Raw genomic sequence first — 25,180 nt, 5'->3', positions numbered from 1 at the left:
CTTTAACTCCCACCTCCCTGCCTTCCCTTACGGCGCGGTTCAGGTGTCCACAGACTCAAGTGTGACAGATACTGTGCCTTTCCCTTCCTGTGAACCAATTATTATTGTTATTAATATTTTACTGCGTAGCCTTCCGACTACCGTAGTTCGTTTAGTTGTTCATGGGCGAATAGAAACTCGATAACAAAGTGGGAGCGGCGAAGGCATATGGAGCTCAAGATGTACCCAACGAGATGGTGGGCGGAGCTTCTGCGCAGGCCAAGAGAAACTAAATGCGCGATTTTTGTTAACAAGTAGTCCGGGACTCTTCGGGAATGACAATCGAATGTTTCGTTGAGGGAATATAACGCCCCAAAGATACTCAGACTATGACAGACGCTCTTTGGGACGTTATATTTCCACTATGGCAGACTCGTTCTACCGGGGTGGTGCAGTGGTAAGACGCCCTACTACTGTGCCGGAGTACCCGGGTTCGAACCCGACCATGGCGCCTGCATTTCTATGGAGGCGAAACGAAGAGGCGTCCGTGTGCGGTGCGATGTCGGCGCACGTTAAAGATTCCCAGGTGGTAGAAATTACTCCGTAGCCCTCCACTGTGGCTCCTCTTTCTCTGTTTCCACTTTCACTCCCACCTTCCTCCCTTCCCTTACGGAGCGGTTCAGGTGTCCACAGAAACTAGAGTGACAGATACAGCGCCTTTCCTTTCCTGTGAACCAATTATTATTATTATTATTATTATTATTATTATTATTATTATTATTATTATTATTATTATTATTATTATTATTATTATTATTATTATTATTATTATGACAGGCGCTGTAGTCGAGGGCTCCAGAAATATAGAGTACCTTGGGTTCTTTACCGTGCATTGACATCGCACAGCTTCCCAGGTTCGAACCCGACCACGGCGGATCTTTTCGATGGAGGCGAAACAAAGTGGCGTCCGTGTTGCTGTGCGATGTCAGCGCACGTAAAGATCCTCAGGTGGTCGAAATTACTCCGTAGTCCTCCACTACGGCTCCCTTTTCTCTTTCCACTTTCACTCCCACTTTCGTTCCTTCCCGTACGGCTCAGTTCAGGCGTCCACAGAGCAAGTTTGTGAGATACTGCGTCTTTCCTTTCCTGTGAACCAATTATTATATTTGGTTGGTGTTGGTTTGTGGGGTTTAACGTCTCAAAGCAACTCAGGCTATGACGCCATAGTGGAGGACTCCGGAAATTTCGACCCCCTGGTGTTCTTTAACGTAATTATATCGCACAGCACACGTTCGCCTAGCGTTTCGCCTCCATCGTAAAGCAGCCGCGCCGGCCGGGATTGGATCGCTATCATTGGGCGCGGCCTAACCATTGCGCCTATCTTTTTTTCACTCCCACCTTCCTCCGTTTCGTTACGACTCGGCTAATGTGTCCAAGAATTGTGCAGATACTGCGACTTCTCTTTCCTGCAAACCAATTTGAAACGTCGCTGATGCCTGCTTACTGCGTCTATTTCTATGTATGCTCTGTGGTGCGGCGTTCGAGGAAGCACCAAATGAAAGGGGCCGCACGGACGCCTGGATCCAATGCCCGGCGGGGTCACCTTCGTATATGTGGCCTGGTGACGTCATGACCAGATGTGACGTCATAATGACGCCAATTCCGGTTATTAGAAATGGTTGGATGTGATGACGTCGTGACGTCACGACCGATGACAGTCGTATCTGTCATTACGCGTGATTGGTTATAGTCGTGACTAATTAGTATCAGTTATTGACAAGTTAGTAATTGCTTAGTACTGATTAGTGACTTGTTAATTATTTTGTAATTAATTAGTAAATATATCAGTTAGTTATTTACACAAATATTTGCTTAAATAATCAATAAGTTATTTAAGTAATTAAATACTTCAGATATTTACTACCCTAAATTGATTAATTACTAAAGTACCACTGTCTAACTAGCATGTTACTCATTAGTAAACCAATTAATCCTTTAACTACCTTTCAAATAGTTACTATTTATTTACCAATGCCCATATATGATGCGTTCTCGAAAGTATGACAGCTGCCGACAGGTCCTGCTGACATCGATGTGGCATTAAAGGCTTTTGCCTTAATATATCCGCAGAGAAGCTCCCGGCTCCGCCAGCTGACTCAATGATTACGGCGCACGGCTGCTGATTCCAAGTATGTTAGAGCGAATCCAGGCCATGAAGCGGCCTTTTGGTGGAAGCGAAAAGTCAGGTACCCGTGTACTGTACGATGTCAGTGCACAATAAAGAATCCCAGCTTTTGTAAGGCAATATTAGCGATCACATGGCACAGACGGTAGGACAGCAAAAAGGACTTGCGCTAGCCAGCCATCCGGGATCCAACGCCTAGCATACCAATACGCAATTGGTGTTGACACTTTTAAGGCGAAAACCTTTCTAGGTTCATAGAATAAAATTCCACGCTAGAAATCTGTATGTTAGATCTGTGCGCTGATGTGTCACTTGTCACTCATCGTGATGACGTCCTCAGAAAAATAAAAATCCCACCTCCACCGAAAATCTAACCACCATACCTAGGATCCCCAGCCGAGCGCTTTAACAAACCGTGCCATGCCCGGGAGAGCGAAACGCACACCAGGATTCTCCTTGTCTACCGCAAGTATGATATTAGCGATCACAATAAGGCTGGAATTAGTGACAATTACAATGATGATAGCATCAGTAATAACGATGATGCATTTATTTGACAATAATAGTGAAAGGAAACCTGATGCACCGTATATAGCAGGAACGCTCCGGCTTTCGCATTTCTGCTGTGCAGATTCGACAGTGGTCTAGAAATTTTTGGAACTTGTCGCCATAGCTCTGACCTCAAAACAAGGACTTGCCTTTGCTCCCCTTTGGCTGGCCCCAGAGCTTAGCGTTGGCTGGGTCTGGTTAGCTCACCCAGGCCCACGCACAAAATAAAGCCAGCCCGCACCACCAAGCCGGAAGTGGTAGTTGTCTGTCACAGCCCGCTAGAGTTTTGTGGCACAGTCAAGCGTTGGAGCGTATACCTTGCTTAGTTCTTAATTCACGAGGCATTTCAAGGTGAGGCACGCATACCTTGATGTGGTTACAAGCAGATCAATTAAGGGGAAATGAGGGTGCTCGTTATAATACATGAAGGAAAGAAGCCAACAGTCGGCGAGGCCAAGGAAAGCGTTGGGGATGGTACTTTGTCTGTTTTTTTTTTAGTCATTGATGAGTAGGCTGCTCTCTCGAGTCATGGTCAGCTTGAACGAAGAGTTGAAGGTGACCTTTTTACCGGCGGCTGACTACGCGGTGTTAATTCTTCATTCGTTGCAGTGCTGCGGTAGGACAGTGATACACACCTAAGGTATCGAAAGTCTGATGTAAAATTTAGGAGATTTTTATTTATCGCGTTCGTCGTTCAGCGAACAGTTAATAGCACGATTTCTGGAATGATCAATAAATTCCGAACTCGGATCGGAACTGCAATTCGAATCAACATTGAGAGGTGCCGCATTGACCAAAGCTTTCAAAACGGCGGTCGCATGTTGCGCTATGCCTCTCGTTGTGCTGTGCTGGGTGCACTGCCCTCGTCAGCCACTGAAGCTATCATACCTTTGCACTTTGTTAAAAGGGACACAGGATCGAATGTTTTCGTCTCGAGTAGACAGCTACAGAGTGTGTCGGAACTTCGGTCAACCGGTCACGTGCTCTTCGGTTCAAGAACAGCTGCGCTAACGCAACAAACACAACGCTGTGCCGCACGCTGTCATGACAGACAGCGGCACATGATTTGCCCCAACGTATAAAGACTGGTGCCGTGTGCGCGCTCAGCTTTTAAGCTCAGCTGTAGAGCTTGCGGCTGCGTCATCTCGAGTGCGCCGCATATAACGCTCGGTCGGCGGCTGCTGATCGTGTGTCTGATCACAGGTGCTGGAAAGCGTGGTCCGCCAGCCTGGTGCCGGCACCGCGGCGGTGCAGCTGTAAGGGAAATCCCCAGCTAACTACAACGTGCTCCTTCTCCGGCTGCCCCACTGTCGCAATCCTATAGACTGCGTCGAACATCTAGCCCGTGGCCTGACGACGCGGCGTTGATCTGACGATGGCGCCTAACCCGGAGATGGCGCTACCGGGACACCGATGTGATGTGGGCGGCGACAACGACCTCAGGCCGAGGCGGCCATCCTTGCAAGTGGGTCAGAACGAAAACGGCGTTCTGGAAGTGCACGGTAAGTCGACTACACGAGAACGGTGTGATGCAGACGAACGCAAGGAGATAAATGTAGTATACTTGGATGTTGCCGCGTTTTATATTCTTCCAAGGTATTATTATATCATTATTATTATTAAGGTTCAGTATTTCGGTTTTGTTCTGAGTGGCACAACATCCGATATCCGTATTTTACGACGTAACTGTGGCAAATTTTGGCGATGTAGTTGATGATAGTTTAGTTATAAGCGCCTGAACACAATTCCGGCCTTTTATTGTTTTTGTGTCAATCAGTTTTACATAAGAGAGGGCGAAAAAGTGTTCGAAAATAGAGGCGGTTAAGATAGGCGCGATTCCCATCAAAATATCGAATTTTGAAAGTTTAAGAAAAAAAATTCAAATTCCGAGGAGATCACGTTTAAGTAATCTGAGGTATATATCGCATTCAAAGTTTTAGAATAGGCTTTCTTTTTTAATAATACTGGTGAATATAAGAAAGCGAGCTCAATTTTAAAGCAAATATTTTTCTGGTATATAAAGAAAGATGATTCGAATCCAAGATTTCTTTCGTAAACTAGAGTTTCTTACCTGAGCCAAGCTAATGACAATAAACTTCTTTTAGCCTTTCGCCAAGCAGCTGCTGTATTGATTTGTTGAGAACAGCTAAATATTCCGTGAAGATTCGTATATTATATAAAACAAGCAATTTTTCCAGTGTTGTAAAAGAAGGGTGTACTGAGAAGCTGCTAAAAGAAATTATAGGGATTCAACGCTACTGTTTCAAATGTGGAGCGAAAGATTTGGCTGAGGGCCACTGAGCGTTGTATTGAACGTATCGATGTTTACCGGCGTTAATGCAGAACCCACTTTGATGCCTGTTATAAATGTGCCTGCGTGGGATAGGGATAACTTGAATTAAAATTCCATAGCAGGCTGATTCTAAAGTCACCCTTTCACATAAAATGAGAGGTCCGAGTTGGCGAAATCGGTTGCTAGGCAACGGGTCGCTCTTTCAGGCACTGGCAAAATGCTCAACGGTAGCGTAGTGTAGCTTTCGCTACGAAACGCTTTACGCGCAATAAGAGTCGCGGGCAAATAATTTCCAAAGGGGCATCAGACGAATGCATGGCGCATGCGTATGTATTGCGTGCGTCCGCCTTCCTCCACATAAAGGCGCCTGTTAAGATGAAGAAATTAGCGCTTCTCTCATTAAAGTGCTCAAGCGACTAATATAAATGACGCGGGTCTATGTTATTAGCACCTAGAAATCGAACCACTCGGCTGTGTCACTTAAGACCAATTCACCACGACGGACCAGACTTCACGTGACGTCCCACATCCTCTTCTTTAGGTTGGCGCTTAACGCGAAATTGGTTCAGTGGCACGGTGAAAGATTGCCGCCATGTTTAATCCTATTATCTTCTCCTGTGACGATGAAGGTCCAAAGAGTGGAAACAATCAGACCTAACTTTGGCGCGGCTCGGCCCTTTAAGCGGGCCAGTCGCGAACGTCGCGAAATGAAAGTGAGATGTCACGTGAAGCCTGGCCCGTGGGCCACTGCGAACCGGTCTTCAAAAGCAGACTCATAAAGTATGCAATACGCACAATTAGCGGCGGGCACTCATCAATTCCGCTCCCATACCAGTCAGCTTCAAGCCCAAGTTGTTATAGGTTCCTTCTACGATGAAAGAGACTGGAGATTACGGTGTGGTGGCAGGAATGAGAAAGGAACAATTATTGTGCAAACACGGCGCTCTATTTCACCCGCATATGGATGAAATATTGGTATAACCATATAATTGTAGGAACAGAGTCTGCTACGAAGACTGTACATTACAGTGTCTTGGGCAATGTTTTTTTGACACTCCTTGAGACAGCAAGCTAAACTTGTGCGATGAAGGTTGCTCAAGCGCCTTGGATGTCAAAACGTTTAGTTTGTTCCAATGGATGCACATAAGGAGCACATAAACCCTTAGAAATGTAGTGTGGAAAGCGAAAATCTGGAGCCTCCGTAAGCCGTGCGCAGAAATTTCTCGAAGCGCTCTGTTTTAGAGATAGCTGCAAAACACGTACGCGTTGACAGAAGGTTTCATAATAACGGATACTAGTGTAGAGGTATATCGAGTACATGGTACACGCGGGGACGCAGCAGGTGCAAGGCAAGCGGGGCGCACAGTTACCCACTGCTCGTGGGAAACGAGTAACCGGAAATCTAGTAATGTCTAGGTTAGTATGTCAGCACTCAGCCAGATCTTGCCCATATGTCGCGGAGGAGTGCTTCACTGAGAATGATTCTGAAACGCAAAACTAGTTTAGAAAAAAGAGGGGCTCCGGTTTCACCATTTTTTGTGAGTTTTTTTTACCGACGTGCACGACAAGCGCTTACGCAAATCGTCGTGAGATCCGCTATTTTCTCCCAGACGCATGAACCGCATTGTTCTGACTCACAGCTTTCAGATTCGTCCAGATTGTATGATTACGGAGTCTATGGCAAACGTTCGAGAATCCTCGCCATAGTTCTATGAAGAACAATTCATGCGCTTATATGTTCCAGCGAGCATGGGAGGATATGCAGAGGCTTTTACAGAAGCTTGTCTATATAGAAATGTTCCGAATAAATTACCCAGCACTCATCTCCGCTAATTAAGCTTAAAAACATGTACGTTCTTCATATTTTTTTACCAACATGAAATTAACGTTTTCCCTCAAATTGCGTGCAGGGTTCAGTTACTTAGCATTCCCGAAGCCGCTAGACATTTTGTTAGCACGGATGTACACTATAAAATATAGGTCCTACACATGTATAGTGCATTTCGTCTTCAAGAGCAAAATAAAAGCCGTAAAATATTTTACGACGACGTTCGTCAGTTTTCAACCGAGTGTGAGTATTATTTTTGGCATTAGTGTTTCATTGAGTTCATGATGAAAGCTTTGGTGTCTTAAGGATGTTTGAGTCACTCACACGGTCCTAAGACCTCAGTGCTCTACCACATGGTTCTGTACAGAAATATCCACTGAAGACAGGGTCAAAAGTTTGTTAACAATACAGATGTCTGAAACCATACGTGGTAACATATCGATCCTTTATGATCGAAGTGTACTATCAAAACGTCTGTAGCCACAGGCATTCAGCAACCTGATTTTCGAAACAGCGAGGGAAGTCACACTTGCTTCAATTTCCGGAAGAATGCGCTCGCACTGATAATGTTCTTTTTTAAAGAAAGCTTTGTTGCAAGAGATTGTTTTGTTGTGTGTCTGATTTGAGCTGTCTCAGAAATGAGAGCTGGACAGCTATATATGCAGCCTTTTGCTGTCCTAGTCTCGCATTAACGTAGCCCGAGAAAAATTCACGTCTCAGTAGTTAAAAAGGATAATATTATATCGCTCACGTAATTGTGATATCGGACTCCGATGAAATTGAATAGTTCGCATTCGAGTCACCTTACTTCAGCAGCTTCTGTTTCCTATCGCAGTTATCAAACTGCCAACTTTACCTTTTTAAGTTTTTAACACCAAGTTTTCAATTAGGGCACCTGAAAAAAAGTTGTCGAGTAATATAATATTATCAAAACCTCGGAACGAATTGATCACTGCACTGATATTTACAACGCTCCAGACCACTTTTTTCAACTTCCTTCTCTTTTTTTTTCATTATCGTTTTCTTTTCTTGTGCAAACACTCATGAAGCATCAATAGTAACTAAACCACAGCGTTTTGTAGCGGTGTAATATGTTTAAGCCGGCCTAGTATTCGAATTCCAAGTGAATTATTTAGCTTTGTTATTTTGTGCATTGTCATGTACACTAAAGCGTTTACACCCGCGGTAATGTTGCTAAGTTCGTGCATACGTTAGACTGGCTTCATGAGCTTGAAATCTTCGTCAAATCCTCATTACAATATATGCCCCTAAACCCTCTGCAGTGCATGCCAGCTCTAAGCCGTCAAAATGGCTCCCCGGCCGGCCGGCGATGATTGTGCCCGTCGGCACCACCAAGCAAGGTGTGGCCTCCGACCACGGCCTGGAAAAGTGGGTCATCGGGGCAGCGTGTGTGGCCACGACGTTTATGACAGGTGTCACGCTTCGCACCATCGGGTTCCTGTTCGTCAACTTTATATCCAGGTTCGAAAAATCCCGGCAGGAGACAGCCTGGTCAGTCAGCCTCACCTCGGCAGCCGTCGCCTTCTCAGGTGAGCGCGTCGGTACCACTGCGACGGGGGAGGGGGATGGCTGGGGGGGGGGCAATTTTACTTGATGAAATGTCAATGCCCAGCACTCTAACTGCACGAAGGCAAAGGCAACATATCCATGCTTTCGCTTTTCGAGGAAAGCTGTGTGAGGTTTCTTCTGGGTGGGAGGCTTAGCCTTGGGCTTTATATGTGGCCCCCAATGACTATGCTGTTAACCTTTCAACTTGAAACAATGTCCTGCAGGCATGCGGTCGGCAATAGGGCAGTCGAGGCAAGTCCCCTTCTCTTGAAATGCAGTTGGCTCTTTTCACACCACCACCCTCCCCTCTCGATCCTCTTGTATCTCTATTGTTAGGAAGGTATCACCCGCACCCTCCACATGATTCAGTGGGGTAAATTATCTATGGTGAAAAATATTCCTGACTACGTGCCTGGCGTTCGGTAAGGCTTCAAAAGTGGCATGGCCGCCCGTTTGTGAGAGCTCTGAAAATACATGGAAATCTTGGTTGCATGCTGGTGCTGCCAAGATGACTTTTCACCGAGGTAGATGAAGATAAATTTAGGTGTCGCTGTAGGTCAAAGCTCAAGGGTAAAAATCCCAGCAACCTAGGAAGCCAGGCAGGAAGCGAAGGTACACCCTGCGCCCTCGAATATGTGTACGCCAGGGAATGTCTCATGTTTCAGGACATTGCCTTTGCCGCGAGATATTTTCCCTTTTTTTGCGACTTCCATACGTTGTAAAAGTCCGTTTGAAATAGTAAACGAATAATGAATCTTGTCGTTTTCCTTGACAGAGGCTTAGAACTTGTATCTAAAGTTTAAGCCAAAATTAATATTAGAGCTAAGCACATGAGAAAGAAGATTATTGAACAGAATGTAATCTGCATACATTTTCTTTCTTTCTGTACCTTTCATTTGGTTGGTGTGCTATTACAGCAGGAGCCCATTATAGCTTAAATCCCGTATATTTCTCGGTAGTAAGCATCACTAACCAACATAAAGTAAAAGCGAGCGATGAAAAGAACCGCTGTGGCTGATTATACATAATTACTTTAGGAATGTAAAATGCAAATGCACGCCTAAAAACGAAGCGAATGCAGGTTTTCTTTTGTTTAAAGCCCGAACGATGTTTATAATAATATTTGAAGTCGCTTCCAGTGCTCTCTATTGGTTATGTGGTATCCACTCCGTATAGGTTGAGACTGAATTTTTTACATGCTTGGAGGCTACGTCAGCGCCTTCGGTTAAGTCTTGTCGCGTTGCCTTTTGTAAGAGCCTGCGTATAATGAGGGTTATCTGTGTCAAACAATCCACATTTCGCTGTGCTGGTCGTGATAAAGCGTTGCGCAAGTTAAACACGGTGTGTGTGCTTCGGTAACTGTAATTGCCGCTATCTTCCAGGAGTGCTGTCCAAGTTCCTGCTGCGATGGTGCCCGCCCTGGCCCCTGATTATGTTCGGTTCTCTCTGCCAAGTGGTTGGAATGTTTGGCGCCTACGCTTCTAGCAACGTGTCTGTTCTGGCAGTAACCTTCGGCTTCCTGCATGGTTAGTGGTAACTCACGCTTATATATCATGTCTTAGGCGATACTGTTGCGCGTGCGTGCATATCAGCCAGTCTTTGTAGAACAGGTGCCACTCTGTAATGTAACAAACGTTTGCAAGCATTGTTAGCACCACATCAAGCGTAAACGGTGCTACATTAAACGTTAGCTACAAAACAAAACTGTTTTAAACCAAGATTAGAAACGATGGGTGCACAGACATCCAGAGTACAGGTCCTACTCTCCGAAACTGAAGAGAAACAGCATTAGCTTTTCTTTCACTTACAGATATTTTGTTTTCGCGCTTTGCGCGCATTTGTGCGACGACGATAATGCATGTCCAAACGGAGATGACAACAAAAAAGCCTTCTGTTGTAGTTTATATAACAACAAAATATACGCAACTGCAGCTTATCAAATTTCTTGCTTTCGTCAAGCAAGATTCTCGAGTTCGTATGAATGGCCATGGCCATGGACTGCGCTGAAGCCGCCGGATGCAGTGCCCGTGTGCTGTGCAACGTCAGTGCACGCTAAAGAACTTCATGCAGTCGCAATGTCAAGAACCCTTAACTACAGCGTCTCTCACACCCTGAGTAGCTTTGGGACTTTAAACTTGATAATAAAAAACAAACCAAACTGATGTGGCACTGCACTACGAGGCCATTTACATGAGAAAGGAGTACGCGAGAAAGCTTTCTCTCTGTTTTGAGCAGCTTCAGAGACAGTATAAGCAGAGCAGTGGCTAGGCGATCTGTGACAATTATTCATGCCTGCAGAGGACACAATTTACTCTAGTGAAGAAGCGTCAGTTTTCTCTATTACACGAGTGCAAAAGCCGTAAGCAGCTTGTAGCCTATTTGAAAATTAAGAGGCTAAAAATACGGACAGGAGCACGATAACCGTGCTACAGCGGTTGCGTTTTCATTGAAGCCCTTGTTTCTATAACTTCATTTTGCTTTTAGTATAGTTTATTTAGGTGAAGATTTCGGCTTCAATACAAGCACTTTGTATATGTACCACCGATAGTTTACATCTGGAGATTAAGCCTCTTATTAATAACAGGGAATTTAAAATGGTATGGTATAGTATGGCAGTGAATGCAAGGAGAATGCTTTACAGCCGATGGGCCCTTAGCGTAAGAAAATGCATTCCAAGAGAAGGCGAACGCGTCCTTCCCTCGAAATGAATGAGGAAACAGACGAGATTATGCAGTTTGCGGTGGTCGGATGGCCACAGCTGGTACAAAACAGCAGAGCTGAATGGGAGGGATATGGGCGAAGCCTTTCTTGTCCAGCGAAGGAAACGGAGAAGCAGGAGAAAGGTGTTGATGTTAAACGGCATTTTCACCCTGCACTAAGGGCCAAAGGATGAAATGGTATAAAGACGAGACAGAAAATGGAGTAAGGTAGCAAAAAAGACAGTTGGCGAAAAAATGTAAAGGAAAGTCTAAGTCAGTCACGCGTCGATTTGTGGACGCACGTAGTAAGCTGATGGTGAGGTCAGATGTAGCGTGGGCTACGGAGATAATGCCCAGCAGTCACTCCTAAAGATGGGGCGGACCGGCGTGAAAGAAGCTCATGAACGATCATCAGGTATAGGAAGCGGGGAAAGTGGGTTTCCTGAGAGGATTTGTGACCCGTGTGTGCTAGTAGTCCCAAGTAGGCACGCGTATGGAAGTAGGCATGTTAAGGCTTACTTACAGACCCGAGGCCAAGGACCCGATACCAAGGTTGTGCGCGATTTTATCACCTGAATGGTACAAAAAACGAAACGTTTGGTTTGGTTTGTGGGACTAACGTACGAAAGCGACAAGGGCTATGAGAAATGCCGTAGTGGATTGCTCTGAAAATTTTGACCGCTTGGGGTTCTTTAACGTGCACTGACATCGCACAGCGCACGGACGTCTCACCTTTTTGCCTCGATCAAAACGACGCCGCCAGCGGTCGGGTTCGAAAAGGAGTACTCCGGCACTGTAGTAAGGTATCTTAACTACTGCACCAACATCGTGGGGCAAATGTATTGAGATCCAGAGACTCTGCTAGTGGTAGGAAGTTTTCATGGTGTAGTATTTCTAGCACAGTCGCAATCAAATCGCGGCCGCGGTAGCAGCTTTTTGTTGAAATGAAAATGTCCCGTCCATGTGCTGTACGATTTCAGTGGACGTTAAAGGTCTCCAGTAAGTCGAAATTACTCCGTATCCCTTGACTAGCCCTTGAAAGCCTGAGTCGCTCTGGCACATTTAATCTCATAAACAAGCACAATTCCTAGCGCAGTCACAGGCATACACACTAACTGGATGAAGAAAGTAGATGCTCGAAGAAAAGAATACTTTTTCAGTCAGCTTTCTTAAAGTTTTTGCATTCTGCGCTTATAGACGAGACCAGGTCTAACTGCGAGCATGACGCGAAATGTGGCAGCGTGGCGGTGATCTATACTTTAGGAACCAGTGCTTAACAGCCGACGTTCGATGCCGCTGAGCCGCTGGGTCTGGCTAAGATAAAACGCGATGACAATGATGGGAGAACGTTACTCTCACTTTATTATTTGTAGCCACAGGATATAAGAATTTCGAAAATATGTGCCGAGGTTTTCATGCGGCAAAATTATTTTAGTGCCAAAACACTCATACGATCGTCACAGCCGAAACACGATCATGCATGCGACTGACTTTCTGACTGGCCCACCAGATGCAACGTCGCAGTGCTCGCATCCTGACGCCCGTAATTCAAACAATGCTGTTAAACAGTATCATCAATAAAACCTGGCTAGACCCCCTGATAATTGTAGTTTTAAAACACTATCTCTCGTGGTAAAACCGAATCAAGAATGCTGTGGCGTGCGCATGCCGAGCTCGTACGAAGAAAACATAAACCATCGGAGTGGAATGGACATGAAATCTGGAATTTCTCATGAAAAGCGAGTACGGAACACCGTAGCTGTCGCCCCTGCCGATTTGCCGCCGTTTAGGCTACGACATGCTCACATGCTGTGCATTGAAGGTAGGGGTTTCCATGACTTCCATATGAACTTCCATCTCCAGAGGCTATCGCACGTCTTACGCAAATTAAGTACGCTAAAACCCTGCTCTTTCCTATAATATTGTTATGTGCGGCAATCGATTACAACAGCTGAACAGAGGACAGAGAGAAGATGCTCGATGGTCGTGAGATGACGTTTAATGAATCTGTGTGCGGGCCTAGCGTGCGCGCTCCTGCCCGCGCCACTGCCCTCTTCTTCCTCCTTCGTCCGTAACAATATCTCAAACCTGGTAGTATCGCCGCATTATCAGAGTGCATCACACGGTTCTCCAGTCCTGCACTGCAGCTGGAAGTAGCACACGCAAATTTGAATTTTCAACTTCTTTAATTTTTTGGTACGGTATACTCATCCTTACCAAATCCTGATGCCTTGTATGTCTTGTAGACTTCACGGCGTTTGTTGTACAATTACCACAGTAAGGATAAATGGCGAGTGCTGTGTAAAATTTGGGGCATCTACAATCCCTGACAACCAACGCGTTGTTACGGCAATGTGGGAAATGCTTGGCTTGCATGGGAAAGAATGCACTTGTCACAGTTGTGACGTGAAGAAAGTTAACCTCGCCCTCAGCAGTAAAGAAAGTTGGTATAAGCATGTGACGTTTACTGAGAAGAGGAATGGGTCACTATTAAATTAAAAAAAAAAAACTCTCAAACGAGAATTATTCACATTGACGATACTCCGTTAACAAATCGTCATCATCATCATCAGCCTGACTATACCCACTGAAGGGCTAATACCTCTCCCATATTTCTCTAATTAACCATATTCTGTGCTAGCTGTATCCACATGACCCCTGCGAACTTCTTAATCTCATCCGCCCACCTAACGTTCTGCCGCCCCCTGCTACGCTTTCCTTCTCTTGGAATCCAGTTTGTTACCCGAAGCGACCATCGGTTATCCTCTCTTCGCCCTACATGCCCTGCCCATGCCCATTTCTTCTTCTTGATTTCCTCTAGAATGCCAGTAAATTCAGTTATTTCACTGACCCAATCTGCACGCTTCCTATCTCCTAATGTTATCCCTACTATTTTGCGTTAACAAATATTGTAGTTTATTCTGCAGGCTGGAGTAATGGCTGATTGATATTTATTATATATAGCACGCCTCAAAAGACACTGAACAAAGAAATTCCTTATGTTTGTGCACATATTTCGGAATTGAGGCATAGACTAAAACTTTAAACTGCTTCTTTTCACTTCTTGTTTTGCTAGCACCGCTCCCTCTGACGAATAATAACATTTGTGTCCCGCAGGTATCGGAGCAGGTCTAGTTTTTGTCCTGACGGGAACCTTCATAGAGCGCACCTTCGTCACCAGGCGGCGTCTCATGATGCAGCTGAACATGACAGCCTTCTGCGCCGCTGGCTCCTTCTTCCCGCGCATACTTCTGTACATTGCCCACGAGTTCGGTTACTCGTGGATGATACTCTTCTGCGCCGGAGTCCTACTCAACGTCCCGGTGCTCTGCATCCTGCTCAGGTATGTCTTCCGTTCTGCACTCCGGTAATCGTGAGTCCTCAGAGATGAGAATTCTTTATTTCAGATTAGCACTCCACCGGGGTCCATGTTATTAGCATTTAAAAGTTCCCACTCGTCGCGGTTCTCACACGTGGTGCGTGAAGCACGGCAAAAGCCTGCCGGAATATCTAATAGGCTTATTGCTATCTGCTTCAAAGGCTTGCATTGCTGATGCGGCGACCAGCGCTATAATATGGATCCCGTGACGTCATTTGAATACTTTCTATACCCTTCTCTAAATATTGGCCTAATGCAGTTAGGCGTGTGCAGTGTTTTTTTTTAATGCGCAGTTTTCTTAATTCCCTTAATTCACTGTCATTCACTTCTTCTTTTTTAATTTTAGTTTTTGGTACTTTCAAATGGCGCGCCAGTCCCTTCCTATGCCCATTTTCGGCTCTACTTCCGGTTCCGTGGCCCCACATCCCCTACGTTGCATTAATTCACTTCTTGTTTATTCCTTTTAGTCTGGTACTTTCAAATTGCGCGCCAATCCATTACTATGCCCTTTTTAGACTCTACTTCCGGTTGCGTGACGTCACATCCCTGACGTAACCCTAAATGACTGATTTAATTAACTATTTTAGTATGTGATAGACCAAAATGTGTTGCCTAGCCATTCGCTAATGAGACCATTTCCGCCTTTACTTTTTCATTTTCGCCTCTGATTAATTACCTAAACAACCTATCGGCCTAATTATTTCTCCGCACACATTGCATCACCCTCTATCGATTGACGCCACTCATCAACTTTAAGACTTCTCAATTACAAATGCTGCGGACACAATTTTACGTGTTTTGCCTCTAATTAATAACCTAATTACTTTATTTGCCTATTTATTATTTCGGACGCAACATTATGTCACCCTCTATCAACTGACATCACTCATTTACCTCTAACACTTCTGAATTACTCACAAATGCTGCGGACAACGTTTACTATTTTCGCCTTTAAAAAATTACCTGATTAACGTATTGGCCTAATTGTTTTTTCTGCAGCAATATTACGCCAGCCCTATAGATTGACACCACTAATTAATCTCTACCGCTTCTAAATTACTCGCAACTGCTGCGGACACGATTTTGCGGACGCGGTCTGCAGACACGGTCTGCGGAGAGAAATCTGTGAACATAGCGGAGGAACGCTTCCGCGTTAATAAAAAACTTAACTTTTCCGCAAAATATAACAGCATCAGTGTGTTGTCAGATGTATTTTGGCGACCCTGATATGTACCTGCGGGAGGTTTATACTTGTTATACGAGGCAGCAAGTCTGTTGACGCATTTGTATTAGAGGAAGCTCAGAGTAAAAAGTAAACAATGAGGATGAATACTAGCGGATGGTAGGTACACCAACAGAAACGCTGTATATGTATAGTGAATGTGCTAAGTGTACAAAGCATTCAACGCGCAATAAATCACGCAGCTAAACCTCCAATTAATAATGCGAAAAGCTTACTAAGCTCATGGAACGAAATCTCGTGTGCGAGATTTGTGCGCGAGATCTAGCGCTGGATCTATGCGCGAGATTCCTCAAGATGTGTTCTCCTTGTCTAGCGTTCCTTCCATCTGCAATCCCATACTTGAACACGCGCCAATAAATGCCACGCGACAGGAGCGATGGTGTACCGTCCAAACTGACACTTGACGGTGAAAGTGTGACAGATACTGCACCTTTCTTTTCCGTTGCATTCTTTTCCGTAGCAATGCAACGAACGCTTATAAAAGGCAAACGAAGGGAGGCAAACGATCGATGCGGAAGGGCAGGCTTTCGCCATTCTCCTCTTAAGAGATATCTAAAAGACCTTCTAGTTTTTTTGCAGTCTCCAGTTGTACCGATTTCTTTCGTTGGCAAAGCTAGGGATTGGGCATTCACAGTCAATCTTTTCTTCTTCCTCCCGTGGGATTCATAAAGTTCGCGCAAATACAGTTAGCGTAAACCTCAATTCTTTTTTATCTGCGTCATTTCTGGATGCTGAGTTCGCTGAATTTCATGTACCAACTCACAAAGCGGGTTTTCATTTTATATCTTTGAGCTTTCGCCTACCTAATATCCCTCCTAACCGAGTACATCCGTGTCATTTTACAGGCCAAGGCACTCGCCGGAGAAAAGCAACGTCATACCTGTCAAGGCCATGCAGAATATATTCAGCATCGAACAAGGCCCCAGGCTCAGCCGACCAGAAAACAGAGCGGGAAGTGTGGCGCCCGGAGCCACATCGATGTTCTTCAAGCCGTTGTTCTACATCACTGCAGTGACGCACCTGATTTTCTTCTACGTCATCAATCTTTTCACGAGCATCTCCGTGGACACGATTCTCAGCAAAGGCATCCCAGTCATCTTCGCAATTACTATTGCACCAAGCGTGTCTGTTCTTGACTGCGTTGGCCGTGTTCTGATGCCTATGGCTACGGAAAAAGGTTACGTCAAGCGTTCGACCCTCGTCATGGTCGACTACCTTTGCATCGGAGCGGGCCTCGTTACGATATCTTTCGTAAAGAGCTACCCTGCCATGATGTTCACGTGCCTAAGCTTCGGCGCCTTCAGTGGTCATGCGATCGCTGTTCATAACTCGTTGATGGGAGACTTCGTCGGCGCCAGCGACGTAAACCTCAGCAACGCAATCGTGACCTGCATCGCCACAGTGTCCTTCCTGACAAAACCATTTGTCGTAGGTAAGCAAAAGATACAATCGTTCAACGGATACAAAAACGAGTTTACGCTTTTTGCTGGTTATTGAGGCGTGATGAAGAAGGCAGCTACTGTGGCGCTGAGTGTCAATGTATAGCGTAAGTTGTATTTTGTCAGACGAGACATAAACTCCATCTTTGGTTAAGAGAGATTGGAAAGATTATTTTGCCACCCAACGCGATGGGTGAGTAATAAAGACGCTCCATATGCTGAACCCAAAAAAGTGGGAGCAAATCGCGGCTGTGGCGGCTACTTTTCTTAGGAGTCGAAAGGCAAGACGCCCGTGTGCTGTTTGATATAGGTGCAAGTTAAATACCGTCAGGTCGTCGAAAGTTCCTCAGCCCCCCCACTACCACATTTTCAGATTAAGAGTCGCTTTTGGACGTTAAATCATAGCAACCAAGTGACCACATTTCTTGCCTTCTAGGATAACTTTTGACACCGCATAAAACGCATCTTTAGTGAAAATATCTGAGAGTATATATAGCTGCAAGTGAGCAGGGTGTCTTATGGAGTAAGTCTAGAAATTTCCTGAAACGGAAAAATCTGAAAACTCTGATTTTCATGTGCTCTCGTGCGGCACAGTTGCTCTTTATATACGCTATTTTGTCACATGGCGTTATGCGCCATAACAACCAATACAACGAAACCCATACAACCGCTGAAATAATAACTTGAGCAGTCACAGAAACTTTGTCATACCAGTCAATAATAACAACATAGGAATGGAAAGGAGAGCAGCTGACACGCTTATTTCTTGGCGACAGCGTCGTAAGGGAAGAAAGGGAGGTGGTAGTGAAAGTGGGAAAAGCGAAAGAGTAGCCGGTTGTGGATGGCTGCGCAGTAATGTCGACTATCTGGGGATCTTAAGTGTGCACTGGCATCGCACAGCACACGCACTCATCTCTCCGTTTTGCCTCCATCGAAGCCCAGTCGCCGGTGATCGTTTTCGAGTCTGGGTACTCCGGCACAGCAGTCGGGCATTTTAAGCGCTGCACCACCACGGCGGGGCAGCCATACCAGTGATTTAATTGATCATTCACATCTATTAGTTCTTAGAAGAAAAAAAAAACTCGTTAGAATGTTAAGACAACGCCTGACGGCTGAATTAAAAAATAAATTTTGAAGCGCCAAAGCAAACCGTGCTGACCTCATGCGTACCGCTTCCCACATCCATGAATTTCGCTAAGATAACCATATGAGGGAAGTTGCAGGTACTACACCATCAGTGCCGCTGCAACTGCCTACGTAATATGTTCATCATACCCCTGTAACCCCACGTCAACATTTATGAGGCTACGATAAACACCGACACTTTCTCGTTCTCCAGGAGAAAGTGAAAAAATGTGGGAAATACTCCCCGCGAAATTTTGCTTGTTCTTAAAACGCAGATTCACTTTGTGCAGAACGTTCGCTTGCTTAAGCTGCGGTGTTTCTGGTCGAGACAATAATCCCAACAGTTTAAGGGCATCCTTTTATCTTGCCCCCGCCGGGGTGGCGCAGTGGTTACGGCGCTCGGCTACTGTTCCCAAGGACGCGGGATCGAATCCCGGCCTCGGCGGCAGCTTTTCGATGTAGGCGAAAAGCAAGGCGCGCGTGAACTGTGCGATGTCAGTGCACGTTAAAGAACCACAGGTGGTCGAAATTTCCGGAGTCCTCCACTACGGCGTCTCTCATAGCCTGAGTTGCTTTGGGACGTTAAACCCCACAAACCACCACCACCACCTTTTATCTTGGTTTTTGTTCATCATCGGAGCGGAGATAAGGTAGCCGCAGTTGGTACAATACAGAACTAATTTGAGGGATATATGAGGCGGGCCTTCACCCAAGAATGGCCTGATGGGCTAGGCTGATGGAAGTGAATAGGACGAGGGCCGTGTGCAAGGATGATGGTTGTATGGATTCCATTAATGTGACGGCCATTTATGAATGAGGACGGCTTGCTGTATAAACGTAATTAGCTCTAAATTGCAGACTTAAACAAAACCAATTAACATTGTTTTGATCTTGATAGCAAGAAAATGTTTTAAAACTGTTAAGCGGGTCCATCACAAATACACGGAGGGGTGTAGGTAAAAAATCTTGTATTGTCTTTTACTCCCCCAGCACGCATTTTCATTTAGTCGTCCCGCCTGCCAGCTCGGTGTCTTTGTAGTTTTCTCTTAGCCATATTACACCTTCCCTTAAGAACGAAGGAATTTACATTTAGAAAGTTAAACTAGTCGCTCTATGCAATCATGATCTGCGTGGCGACTTAGTAGACAGGGTTATGATAGGCGGCGCTTTGAAGTGGCAAGAAAGATGCACACTGAATAGGGTGAAGACATAAGAGCGCATTTGTTTTCAATCTGAACTCCCACCAACAAAGCTTGAGTTCCATATAATTCCTGCGAGTGCTCTTGTGCAAGAGGGCTGTTTGTCGGTGTTGTGGCAGAGGATGTGATTTAACCCAAGCTGAGGTTGAATTCCGCATTTATCAAAAGTGGGGGATATTTTCATCTGTCAGAGAGAGCACTGACGTGTCAGAGCTGTTGTTACAAGCCTGCGCACTCTTGATGATTCTGACTGTTGGAGAAATATGCGCACCGAGTGTTCTCTGGGCTATAAACTCGCAGAAGAAAGCGCGTTTGAGCGAAAGCTCGACGGTAGTTGGGGTATTTTTTCATAACCTTTTAAAACCATTTTGGTTGCCGGTGGTGGAGCTTGGCACCGGAACTTGGAACTCACGTATGAGATAAAACGGCGTAGTATGTTCTCGAGCTGTCTCGTATCCGTACTCACTGAGCTAGAAAGAAAAGTTTCCGCAAGGGATTTCTCCTCCCTTTTAAAGTTTAAAATGGGTGTTTAATATGGACGGAGAACAAAATCACCGCAGGAAATCTTTCTCTGATATACTTAATGACAGGGCTGATTCCTGGGTTAGCCGGTAGAGTTTGCTCGTTTTTGGCGAAGCCTGAAGTGCAAAAAAACAAAAAAAAAAACAAAAAAAAAACAGAGACGTAGAGTCCCGTGTCTCACATCATTTCCTCAAAATAAATATAGAACTGCCCTACATTTTCCAAGCGACATTAACTTAAATATGCTTCAAGGCAAAAATAACATCGCATTTTGACGTTTGATGAAATAGGGTTGATTTAGAATATTGGGTGGCAAAAAATAAAAGCGTTCAGTGGTTTCTAATTAATCTCAGTGTAAACTCGCGCTGGCATGGGTGCATTGTGTTGAGATATACAAAAGGTTCACACCAAATGCAATCCTCTTTTTTGCTTGTTATTCGTGACATTCGCTGCAGGATGGAATGGAATCCATCACGAGTGATTATCACGCTGCAGAAAACTTTGAAATTTTGTTTTACAGGCTTTTTCCGGGACCAGCAAGGGTCATACGACAACCTCTACCGCATCATGAGCGGTTTGATGTTTCTGAATGCTCTCATCTGGCTTGCTGTCAATCTCACCGAGAGGTACCGGAAAAGACGGACATGGGCGACAAGCACTTCTCAGCTGCAACTGTGCGACCTTCCAACACTCACTGGCTACCAGGCCATGGACTTGACTTCGATGATGGCCTAGTGCAGCAATCATAAAGAAGAAACTGCAGTACGGTCGGGCCGTGGGCTGCTTAACAGAGTTGCCGGCAGTGTTATGGAACCTTCCAAATATCGCTATCTGCTCCAAAACCACACTTGGTTTGCCGTACCTGATGAGAAGAGTCTGGGTACTTAAGCTCTGCGCACATTGTGAACAATTTGTTATCCACTTACTTTCGGGTTTCAATAGATTCGTTCGCCTTCACCTAATGCATTGTTGGAAGTGACCACATAAAACGGATCATTGCCTACAAGAAATGGGTGGGGAGTAATAACGCGGTTATAGCTTTTGGAGAAAAGATCGGAGGAGATATCTTCTTTCGGAAAATTTTCTCATTAAGTATAACAAATTGTCTCCTCTTGAATTAGAAAAAAATATTCTACATCAGTATTATGTTTGAAATATTTTTCCCTTTTCGGCTATCTGCCTTTCCGTCCAGCAATACTTGAGGAGGTTGTCATTCAATTCACTTGGATGGTAATGAAATCAGCGCCACACGGATGCCTAAAAATCTTGTGCGCGCTGAGTAAATAGTACAATAGACATCTGACACCGCTCTGTAGGTTACTCAACTCTGCTGGTGCACCAAGGCGGTAAGACATACTGTGTCGGTGCGAAGTGTGAGAGTTCGAGAATTTTAGTGCAGTAATAACCAGGGTGTCTTAGGTGTCTTCCTGCACGCAGTGCTGCTGACGCAACACTGCAGACGTTTCTGTGATAACATCGTCCACTTTTTTAGGGAATCACAAGGACCAACGTTTTAGCTCTATTTTTATTTTAGTGTCCTCATTGAACTTTCTAATTGAATTTGTTATAATGTGTGAGATGATACTCTTGGCGTGCGCATGTTTTGTAGATATATTTGCATGAAATTAGCTGTGAGCGAATTTCTGTGTATGTGTAAATGTATGTGAGTGATAGCGGTGTTTTTTATATCTAATGAAATTGTTCTCGAGAATGTAATCTTGAGATTATTCTGAGTTGGTAAGAAGTTTAACGATGTGAATAGTTTGAAAAGCGCTGTACTAAAATCTGCTCATCATTTTCTTCATATAGGGAAAGAACCAATCATTTGTGAAAGTCTCTATCATTGTGGCCAAGAGCGAAGAACCAAATAGTAAAAGTAAAGTGTGTGTGTGTGTTACGTTATGTACTGATCTGCGCGTGTCTCTAGAGTTCTATCTTTTGGTAGTGAGTGTCTATTTGTTTACGTTCTTCGTATGCCTTGTTTAACATTCTTGCGGACTGGCTTAAACTACCATGCCATTTTTATTTCTTTTAAAACAGGTACTTATGCGAACACAACGTAAGGACTTAAAGCAGGTATATGAGTATTCTGGCTAGAGTGGAGAAATTCGTGTTAATAAATGTTGCTGTCTCGATTCTATTGTCTTGTCTGAACTTTATCTAAGTGCGCATTTGCACTGATCACAGGAATGGTCATTCACTATGTGAAGTAATAACATAAAACTGGTGTAAGATTTTTTTTAACAAAGCCATCTGCACATGCACATGCTTTTTGCATTGGTAGCAACCAAGGGCCATCTTTGTTGTAGTACGAGGTGGCGTCTGCACTAGAACCCGTTTTACTTTGCGCATTGACTGGCGTTGCTCCCGAGGACAGCAGCTTTCAACTGGTGTCATTTTTGCGCCATTTCGAAAAACGGAGGTAGAGGGGTGCCGAGCCGATTACAGAAGGCGCAATGCTGATGGGGTGTGCGGTTGCTTCATGGAGTGGGGTAGCATCGACTGCGAAGCTGCGGTTGTTACTCGAACTTACGTTTCGAAAGTTGTTGCAAATAAAAGAGAAAAAGTCATTGAACATCCCTTTTGGCAGTTTTGAAAACACAACACTTTCGCAAAGCACAATACCTAAGTTTCAACTACCTTGGACCTTGAATATTTACGTGTCCATCAGCCTCTGACTAGGCATGTCACTCAATGCTTGTCACCCTTATAATTATTTATTTATTGGAGATACCTCAAGAGCCTTTGGTTGAGGGTTTTACATGAGGGGTGGGCAAACAACCTGGTGTTAATAAAACAATCTCTCTATGACTTCTTGAAATGGTCCGTACTTGTATGAAGGATGGCATTTGTGGGAAGATTGGTCCAGTCACGAGCTGTTTGGACTAAGAAAGAGTGAATAGGGGTGACGGTGCAAGCAGGAGGGGGGGAAACGGCTTTATGGTGGCTTGTGCGGGCTGAAGAACGATGAGCAGGTTGAATAGGAGAGTTAAAAGGAAAATTGTGAAACACTTTATAGTACAAACACAGTCTTGCAATAATGCGGCTTTGCTGGAGGTTAGGTAGGTATGCACTATTTGTTAGACAAGTAACACTGCTCACTGCCTAAAAGTAGCCACGTACATACTGTTTGATTGAAATTATCACATCCACGAAGGGCTTGCTCGGTTACAAGCAAGATGCCAAAGTAATATAAGAGACCGATCTCATATTTCTGCATGAAGCTGCTACAAATTCGCCTAGTCAGTGTAAATTTAGAAAAGAATTAGCATTGGGAGAGGCTTTGGAAGCGTGAATTTGTCCTTTAACGGTTTGGTTTGTGAGCAGCAAGTTGTATGTTAAAGCACCGGATATTACAATACAGTTTTTGATTGTTTTTTTTACTCACTACGAACCTGTTCGAATTCATAGTACGACAAATTCCTAATACGAATCAGGAACGTCTCACTGATGGGTATGCCGATTTAGATATCCATTCTTTCATTGTTCAAAATGGTGATTAAGGCATAAGTCATATAACGACACAAATTGGACCTGTATTAAATTTGCAATATGATGCTTCATCAAATGCCAGTGCGCAAAAAATACATCGAAATACTCCCCATTTCCGGGATGTTATGGCTCGCCGTACTGAATGCACAAAACAGAGAAATAGAAACCGAACACATATAGAAAATCCATTAAAAAATGCGAAGTATAGGGAGCGAAGAAACGCATTAAGCCGTTACGCATTATATACTCCCACTACTAACATCAAACTTTGCGTATTCACTCATAACTTTGCGTATGTATGAAGTGAAGGGACACAATCTAATCCTTTATTGGTTCCAGCTTTCCGGCTCTCATCGACGGTCTTCTTTCGCTGCTCGCTTGAATAGTAGTCTTTTCATTCTGGCTGCATAATCGCTGACATACTGTTTAGCGTAGAGTCGCAGTACGTTATGTAAAAGGCAACCAGAGGCAACTGCGAATCCAGCTTTGACCAAGTCATATACGATGGTACAGTTGCGAGGAGACGTGGCATGCAACACGTAGCAGGGAAAACTGCATTTCAACAACATCTATCAACAGTGATCTAGCATCGGGACAGTCTTGGTGGTCCCCCTTTTTATCGACATGAATTTGTCGCTGTCCTTGTGGCGGTCGTTAGATAGCGTCTTGATGCAGTTTTCCCCAACATCCGCAACCGCATTAGTGTTGAATAGCACTTTTGTTCAAGACTGTACCTGCGTAGCCAATGGGAAGCGTTTCTAATCAGGGTCCAGGGGTCCAGCAACGATGAATTCCTATCTCACTCTCCCACTTAAAAGGCGACGAACAGGTTGGTAGCGCATGTCGGCTCTCGATGAAATCCTGTGGCCCCAACCGGCGTTAAGCTTGACATATGCTAGTCCGGGTGCATTGCACCGACGCGGTGAAGGAAGGTATACGATATCATCACTGTCATCTGTCGCCCATCGCGTCCGGCACGTTAGTTGCGAGTCGAGGTCTGAGGCAAGATTTGCAGCGGTGTTATAATAAAGAAGGGTGAGTGTAGTGGTGGGGAACGCTTTAGCCGTGGGTTACACAAGTTTTATACGGTTGTGAAGTAACGCGTTCGAGTTTACAGGGAACCTGCAGCTCCAGTGGGCTTGCCTAATATCGGACATGCAGAGACGCCCTTTTTTAAAATGATCAAGCATATAGCCGAATGAAACAGGCAAGTCGCCTGGGAATGGCTGTGCTGGTTGACAGATTGCATGCTTTCTCTTTCTTGCATAGACTTTTTATCTCATCCCTATTGTTCCCAATAACTGTAACACACAAAGATTAGCGTAAAAGTGCAGCTTGACCGCTGCAGATGCCTGCCAACTTGGCTACGAGCCGTACTGTTACTGCTTTGCGGAAACAATAAAGTCCCTACATGTAGCTTTGCAGCTGAAATTTGTCTTTTTTGTTCCTGGAACGCTTGCGAATCGTGATGTCTCTCTTTACAGTAAATTACGTGTACGCGTTTGAGCAGTATGACTTTGCTGCGGTTAAGTATCGCTACTGGAGGCCAAATATTGCACCAAAATGAAACGATCTTCATTTGATGTCAACATTTAGATTTCTCCCCGTATTTTAAGGCGAAAGTGCTTAGATGGCATCCTCGAGGCACTGCAGATGAAATTATGTGATGTTAGGAAGAT

The 25,180-nt window shown here is 44.7% G+C and overlaps 1 protein-coding gene across 2 annotated transcripts in view; it reads left to right on the top strand.

Moving 5' to 3' along the window:
* Positions 1-22,144, top strand: part of LOC146195184 (monocarboxylate transporter 13-like) — a 68,385-nt gene extending 46,241 nt beyond the window's left edge. For both annotated transcript variants that reach the window (XM_084597719.1, XM_084597718.1), the window contains 6 exons: positions 3,917-4,215; positions 8,118-8,384; positions 9,786-9,929; positions 14,220-14,445; positions 16,570-17,156; positions 20,530-22,144. In XM_084597719.1, coding sequence (XP_084453845.1) covers positions 4,089-4,215; positions 8,118-8,384; positions 9,786-9,929; positions 14,220-14,445; positions 16,570-17,156; positions 20,530-20,744 — 1,566 coding nt within the window. In that variant the 5' untranslated portion in view covers positions 3,917-4,088 and the 3' untranslated portion in view covers positions 20,745-22,144. The remainder of the gene's footprint in view (positions 1-3,916; positions 4,216-8,117; positions 8,385-9,785; positions 9,930-14,219; positions 14,446-16,569; positions 17,157-20,529) is intronic.
* The last annotated feature ends 3,036 nt before the right edge of the window (positions 22,145-25,180 follow it).

Source organism: Amblyomma maculatum, chromosome 3 (genome assembly GCF_055883805.1).
Source record: "Amblyomma maculatum isolate TAMU_Amacu chromosome 3, ASM5588380v1, whole genome shotgun sequence".
Lineage (NCBI taxonomy): Eukaryota > Metazoa > Arthropoda > Arachnida > Ixodida > Ixodidae > Amblyomma > Amblyomma maculatum.
This window is presented reverse-complemented; position numbering and strand designations above follow the sequence as displayed.